Source organism: Strix aluco, chromosome 12, assembly GCF_031877795.1.
Source record: "Strix aluco isolate bStrAlu1 chromosome 12, bStrAlu1.hap1, whole genome shotgun sequence".
Taxonomy (NCBI): domain Eukaryota; kingdom Metazoa; phylum Chordata; class Aves; order Strigiformes; family Strigidae; genus Strix; species Strix aluco.
Genome location: NC_133942.1, coordinates 5,172,584 through 5,180,444, shown reverse-complemented (window position 1 = coordinate 5,180,444; position 7,861 = coordinate 5,172,584). Strand labels below are relative to the sequence as shown.

General features: G+C 44.2%; 1 protein-coding gene across 3 annotated transcripts in view; it reads left to right on the top strand.

The window, feature by feature from the left end:
* The first annotated feature begins 543 nt into the window (after nucleotides 1-543).
* HCN4 (hyperpolarization activated cyclic nucleotide gated potassium channel 4) overlaps nucleotides 544-7,861 on the top strand; it is a 106,508-nt gene continuing 99,190 nt past the window's right edge. For all 3 annotated transcript variants that reach the window (XM_074838023.1, XM_074838022.1, XM_074838021.1), the window contains exon 1: nucleotides 544-1,284. In XM_074838023.1, coding sequence (XP_074694124.1) covers nucleotides 578-1,284 — 707 coding nt within the window. In that variant the 5' untranslated portion in view covers nucleotides 544-577. The remainder of the gene's footprint in view (nucleotides 1,285-7,861) is intronic.

Genomic DNA, 7,861 nt, shown 5'->3' with positions numbered 1-7,861 from the left:
TGCAGGTTGCAGTTCATTGTGTTATTGGCCGGCAGGTTGAGGAGTTTGAGGCACCCGGGCTTGAGCTTCGCTTTCCGGATGATGTCTGCCCGCCGGGAGACACAGCACATTTGCATCTCGAAGCCAACATGGCAAGGCGGCTGCTGCTGCTGCTGCTGCCGCCCTCCCTCGCCTTCCAGCCAGAAGTGTGTGGCTCTCCTCTAGACTTCTTGCCCAGTGCTCTGGATCTGAGCAGACAGGGATTGTAGTAACACTCACCAAGGGGAGACAAGCAGCAAGTAGCCAAATCGAGACAACGGAGGAGAGGGGGGGCTTTTTTGCCTTCCCTCTTTTTTTTTTTTTTTTTTTTTTTACCCCTTCTGGATGCAGAGCCTGTGTTTTGATGCAGAGCCTGTGGATGCCACAGTCTGGTAAGGAGATGACACGCCAGTCTCTGGTCCCTTCTGCCCCTTGAGCTGGGGGCAGGGGCCTGGGGACAGTGACGGTTCCCCTCCTCGGGCAGAGCGGGGGGGTCTCTCCCTCTAACTGAGCAGAAGCAGCAGCAGCAGCAGCAGCAGCAGCAGCAGCAGTTGCGGCCATGGACAAGCTGCCCCCCTCCATGCGCAAGAGGCTCTACAGTCTGCCCCAGCAGATAGGAGCCAAGGCGTCGATCATGGACGAGGAGGAAGACAGCGACAAGGACACCCGGAGGAAAAGCATCAGGCTGAAGCCACTGCCTTCGCCCTCTGCTGGGAGCACCCGGGCACTCGGGGGGGACCCCGGCAGAGGGGGGGACCCCGGCCTCCTGGAGACGGAGGCAGGCGGCAAGGGCGCCAAGACCAGCACCAACGGGGACTGCCGCCGCTTCAAAGGGAGCCTGTCCTCGCTGACCAGCAGGCACCTCCACGACGCGGCCGAGGAGAAGAGGCTGATCGGCGGCGAAGGGGAGCCGGCCTCCCCCAGTGAGGACAAGAGCCCCCCCGGCAGTGGGGAGCTGGAGCAGGGACTGCCAGCGCCCCCACCACCAGCGTCCCCCCCGGAGCCCCAGCAGCAGCAGCCCCCCCGGGCTTGCTCCTCTACCTCCATCAAAGTGGAAGGAGGCGGAGGGTGCGACCAGATCACCCCAGATGAGGAGCAGAGGCTGGGCCAGGCCGGTTTCATGCAGAGGCAGTTCGGGGCCATGCTCCAGCCGGGGGTCAACAAATTCTCCTTGAGGATGTTTGGCAGCCAGAAGGCCGTGGAGAGGGAGCAGGAAAGGGTTAAGTCTGCCGGGTTCTGGATCATCCATCCCTACAGTGACTTCAGGTACAATCCCCCCTCCTCACTCAAAACTAGCCGGCCTGCCCCTTCCCCTACCCTGCCGCACAGCGCACACACCCAGACCTAACTTTCCTTGTTCGTTTTCTAGTCAGAGGAGCTGGAGGACACTTCCAAGATCCACTCCAGTCAAACAATCTGCAGGTTTCATTTATATTTAAACTTAATTTAGTGTCCCCACACTGTTACTAATTTTAAATTGCATTTTTAGACCAACAAATGTCTTTCGTTTTGGCTTTTTATAAGGGAACGCCTCTCTGTAAGTTCAGTGTAAATGGGGAAAAATGTTCCCACCTGATGCACAACTCTAGACTAAAAACGTGGTGTCTGCTGCTTAACTAGTCCTACATCTCCAGCTCAGAATGTATGGTCTGCCTGATTCATGTTTCAGTTCCCATTTTCAAACCTCAAAGTCCTCTCCCTTCTTCCCCAAGAGTTAGGGAAGGATGTTGCTACTGTTGCTGTTCTGTACGGCTTCTTACTGCAGCATTGCTTGTCAGGAATTGGTATGTGCAGGGGATAGCAGCATTCATTAAGAAGGAACTTAACACCTTCAGAGTCTTACAGAGAAAGATGTTCTCTTTTCCATCTGTAGATCCTTATTTGCAAAATTAATTTGGATAGGGAATAGTTAACATTGTCTTTATGAAAGGAATGGCTTTCTTTCACTTGGACAGCAACATTTCCATCAAGGTTAATAAGGAAATTAACTTGTAAACCCTAGAGCCATTTTTTTTTTGTAGTTCTGTATGGCAGAGGGTTTGTGTTTGGGTATTTCTGAGTAAAGTGTTGTCTGTTGCACAGGTGAATTGTCCTCTGCAATATGTATGTAAAGTACTGCAATCAATAATTAATTACTTAGTGCAATCAATGGCTAAGGTTTATTGCTTCAACTTTAATTACAACTGGCTTACATCTCACATTTAAGAGCAGACAGTAGAAGAGCATTATTCAAACACATCTATCAATCTATGTGTTTTTATTGAATTCTTGGACTCTTCAAGGAACCTTGCATTATTACCTAAAATACAGTTAGCAGGATAATAGCAGGAAGGAGTTCCAGGGTGGATTTGGGTGCTCAAAGACAGAAATGACAGAAACCTCTTGCCACTACCTTTTAGAGATTTAGCAAACAGTCCACATGCTTAGAGGATTCAGCACTGGCACTGAACAGATTCCTTGATATTTGCTTGGATTAACAAATGTTATTAGAAGGCTGTGTGAATTGGAAGACTGCACTGTCGTTTAAATTCAGTGCATTCAAGTGTCCCAAGCTCACAGCTGACCAAGCGTCTGAGGGTTTCCAGTAGTTACGTCATGATACATAGTCCTTGCAAGTAGAATCTTACTCAAACCCAGATTGGAAAGCATATAAAATTGCCTCCCAGTTGTGACTGATCAAGTAGTACCTCACAAACACAATGAAATGTGAGAGTGATTAGCTTTAAAAGGAACAAAACGAATTTCATACTCTTGGCTATAGATCTTTGTATTTTGCCACTAGTCTGGAGTTAAAAACTAACTACTGTGCTTTCTTGGGTTATTCTAGCAAGGTGTTCTCTGTGTGTTGCATCCTCATGGAATTTTGGATTTAGTCTCTGGATTGTATTTGGATTTATGCAAAAGTAGTGTTCAGTTTGCATATCTTTTATTTATCTGTATAGTGGATTTATTCCCTTCCATCTTTATAATTACATTTTCAGTATAGAACCAGACTGGCAAACTTCAGCAAAAGGATTGTAACAGTAGCTGAGTCTTGCCCGTGGTGAGATGGTCCTAAGAGTTTATTTTTGTAAGATTCTTAGTGAACCAGTGCTTATTCCTCAGAACAGCACAGTAAATTATGAGGTAAGTTTTTATTTCTGAGGTGCTTGGCTGTAGGGCCACTCCTAGCCTTACACAAAGGAATGAAATATGCAGGCAAGCTTAGACTCTCCCACGCCAGATGATCAGACTGAGTCTGCTAACGCTCAGATGTTCATGTGCATGCAGATATATATGAATGCATGTATGACTCGTTAGTATCAATAATATAATCCTCCCCTGGCATAGCTTTGCATTTGTGCAGAGAAAGCACAGTGAGTTGGATATCTGTACCCTGGTGCAAGACACTCTCTGCTTGGGGTCAGATTCCAGGTAGGCTGGTATTGTGCCGCTTTGGGTTTCTTCTAAATTGCTGCTAGAAGCCTAGCACATAGGTATGTGCTTTCTCCTTGCTATCATATGTCAACATCAGATGGGGCAGTGGTACTGATTGTACAGAGAGACATCTGGAGAGACCAGGAGGAGTTGGAGACATTACTGTATGGTCAGTACGTGTATCTTCCAGGGAACTTTGTTCACCCCTGTTTCTAGGTCACTTGCAGCATATCTGTTTGAATATGAATGTCACTTAGAGAACATGGGTGGACTTCCATGAAAAATGACCTATGAACAATGGCTGCCTTGAAGGAGAAGAGTGGGAGCTTTCTCAGATTCTGTATGGGTTTTGTATTCCTTCTCTGAATGCTACTAAAGCATCTGTCTTGGAAATGACTCACATGAATATGAATAACATTTTTTGACCTCTGAAAATCAGCAGATTGTACCAAAGAGCGATATTATCAAAATATTTGCGAGAGCTATATCCTTGACCCAAAAGACTGTATTTTCTGCTTTGCAAATTACGCAGTGCAATGCGCGATTGCTCCTTGTTATAGATGGGTGCACTTTCTGGAGCATTAGGATGTTGTAAGAGGCATGAGTCTTCATTATCCTGTACTTTGCCATCACCAAAGCCGTGCAGCAGCATTTGGGGTACAAGTTTCAAGTTAGTAAATATTTAGACCCCGCACTTGTTTTCTGTCTTTTTGGAGAAAACAGTTTCATCTCTGAGAGTGAGGTGCATCTCTAGGCATTTTGGTAGAGCTCCAGACCTCATAACTACTGTCTCAGTACAGCTCGAGATCTGAAGTTTTGAATGGAACACTCCAGCCCTATTTACTTGAGCTGGATTCTGCTGCGAAATGACATTGGTGTAATTCCTCTGACTTCATGGAGTTGCTTCTCCGCGCTATGCGAGAGGAGTTCCTGTTTTAGAATAGAACAGAGGCTTTCATCATAGTCTCATTAAATTATCATTTTAGCATCTAATACGGCTAATTCCAGTGGCAAATCTATGACCCTCCAAGAGTAAAGCAAATTAATATAGATTAAGTCTCTGTTGATTTCTGCTTTTAGTCCATTGTGAGGGGAAAAGACACCGAATGACCTTTATAGAAACCAAACCGAGTGCCCCTGAGTACCATGACTAATGCAGTGGACTAGTTCTAGAAGCACTTAAAAGATGTTTTAGCAATTTCTAATGAAAATAAGAATACTAGCTCCTGTTCTGAGGTGCAGACGGATGTGCTAGCAGCTTCAGTTTATTTGCATCTGTGGTTGATTGCACATCGGTGCAGAGCCAAACTGTATTTCCTAGATCAAGATTTATCTGCAACTTTGAAAGCTTTTTCACTGGGTAGATAGAATTGTAATTTATTGCTTAGAGAAAGCATTGATCCAGTACAATTGGTTTAATAAAAAAATTCCAGACAAACAATGATCTATCTAGTTTGCAGCTGACTGAAGCATATTGGCCGTAGCTGCTATCCAGAATTGTTTGCAAAAACGTGTAGCATGCTGCTTTTAGAAACGCCTGAGAACAGATACAGTATCTGAAGGACCAAAATAGTCCAAACAGTGGATGTAAATAGACCCGCACATTATTCACTGCCCAGTAATCTATTAACTTCTTCACAGAAAAGACAAGCTGCTGCCTCCTTGAAAACAATGGAAAATATTCCACTCAGTAACAGTCTCAACTTCAGATTTTAGAATTATTCTTTCCAGGGTTCTCTCTTACTTGTAATACTTGTCTGCAAACAGATCCTTTTCTTCAGTTGCTTCCTCTGCCAGAGCTCCCTATCTGCTTGGGAACTTGGGGAGATTTCTGTGGCACCAAAAGAAATAGGTGCTCAGGTGCGATGTATAAGGTAGGGGAACTTCTGAAGAAATTTGCTCCCCTTCACAATGCTCCAGACCTCTGAAAGGTGTCAGACTGCCTTCTTGTGGGGAATCAGTGGGGTTTACTAATTATGGTACTAAATACTGGACCAAATAGCACTGATGGGACTGAGCAAAAATGGGAAGGATGTGTGTTTACCTTTTCCGCTCTCCTGAGTAGGACTGATTTCCAGAGTGCCTCACGGAGTGCTGCTCTGTCTGGGGAGGCTGTTTTCATTCCTAAGCTATTTTGTTAGAAGGGTAAACAATTTGTGAAGCATACAGCACTGCTCACTGACTTTGGCAGTTCACTTAGGTGGGTGCTGCTCTCCCTGCTCTCAGACAATAATGCCCTTTTCTTTACCTGCTGCCCAGAATGCTGCTTCTTGTGCCGGCTTCTCTTCACACCTATCCACGTTCAGAGGCTGCCCACAACGGCAAACTCTGATCTTGTGACTGGCCCACTGCTCATAGCAAAGTAAAATGAAAGCTACCCATTGTGTGAGCCTTATGTACAGCAAATTGAAATTCTGGTTCAGTGAAACCTCTGCTTAAAGGGAAAGGTCGGGCAAACAGTTGTGTTAGTAGCAGAACCTGTGCCTGTCATTAGAAACAAACACAAAGTGCAGAGCAGGCACAGGTTTATGGGTAGGCAGCTGATAGACTTAGCTATCTTCTTTTCTTGTTTATGCTGATGGCACTTGCCTCAAAATAGTGTGGGGACACTGCTAGCTGAGGAAGGGGAGATGCTTTCCTGAAGTCAGATCTTGCTGTCTTTACTTTCCTGCCAATTACCAGGGCAGTTTTGCTGTAGCAGAACGAAGGGATCCAAACAAGAATAATACCAGGGATAATCCAAATCTCGCTGAACAGCATGGATTGGATTTCTGTTGTCTTCAGTGGACTGTGAAACAGGCTACAGGAGAAGAAAGATGGTTTTGTGACCATGAACTAAGGGGACCAAACTGGTGCAGCCATACTTCCCATGTCCATAGGCAAGTCATCACATACTTCATGCCCATGCTAGACAGTCAATGTGGGGATATAGTTTTTTGTATGAGACATGTTCAGATGCTACAGAAGGCAGCGTCTGAAAACAGGAAGGCCTCAGTAAATGAAACACCTCAGTGTATCACCATAATATGATTTAAGACTATAATCATATAATATTACAGTATTTTCATGTATGTTCATGTGCATAAAATGAGATGAAAGAGTATAAATATATATTAAAGCAAGCACTGAGATCTAAGAAAGTGCTATGATTAAGATTTTCTGCATAAACTTAATTCAGGCCCTTTGTAAAATCTCTGCTAAGGGATGACACAGATGCCCATGCCTCATTCAGTGCACACAGGGATGGTTCCTTTGTGAAAAACTATTTAATATTTTCTCCATCTGTCCTTGTAAGATATTTATTATATCTTACCCCCATATTTACTGTATCTTATTCATATCCTATTCTGAAAAAACATGTTAATTTCCTCATGGCCTTTTATTTTCTTTGGCACTTATAAATTATTCAGCTATAATAGCAATAAATGTTCATTTCGCTTCCTGATACCTTGGCTAGGAAACCATCCCCAGTTTATAGCAAGGTGGCAGAGACTTACAGAGATTAAGGTCAAAACCATTCATTAACATGGTGTAGTCAATTTGAGGACCTCTTTGCAGAGTACGTAGCATTACACAGCATACCTTATGTTCAGAGCTCTGCCTTTCTGGGTGCTTAGTAAGGAATCAGGCGTCGCTGTGACCCAGAAGACACAGGCACAGAGATAATGACTACCTGTTTTAAGAGTAATGGGTGCTTTAAGAGGATTGGGACATTCTGATTTGGACCATTTCTTAGACTAGCTTGGTGAGCAGCCAGACTGAGAAATAGGCACGCTGATCCCACCCACCCTCTTCCTGAGCCTCCGATGTTTGTTAGTTTATCTGTTGTTACAGCAAAAAAATAATCATAGCTGTAAACAATGACATAGTGTTCTCTTTAATCATCATCTAAGAATATTATTCTAATTACAGTTTTGGATTGAATGATTTGCCTAACACCTCTGCAGGAACTTTTTGACAGAGACAGAATCTCCAGGGCACTACTCATCTGCCCTAGCCATCACATCTCATTCTGCAGTTCTTTATCTCTTATATTGCAAACCTTCCAGATTGTGCAAGAAATGAGCTCCTATAGAAGAACTCTTTCCCACACACGTCTGCCTCAAGCCCTTACTCTCTTCTTGAACGAAGCATGAATTCTATGGGAAGAACTGGTTTGAATCATGTAATGACTGTGACATAATACATATGTACAGCTAACCTCAGTTCTGCTATTTCATAACCTGAGCTTTTGACTTTTTTAATTAAAGTGGTTTTTAATACAGTGGTTTTGCACAGTTGTTAAGGTTTTAAAAACCAAAATCAATCCCCATCATCATCATCATCTCTCTGGATTCATTAGCAGGTATGGATCTTTTCAAGGATATGCTGCACTGCCCTCTGCTCTGAATTAAGCAATGGCCGTAGCAGGTAGTTACATCAAAGA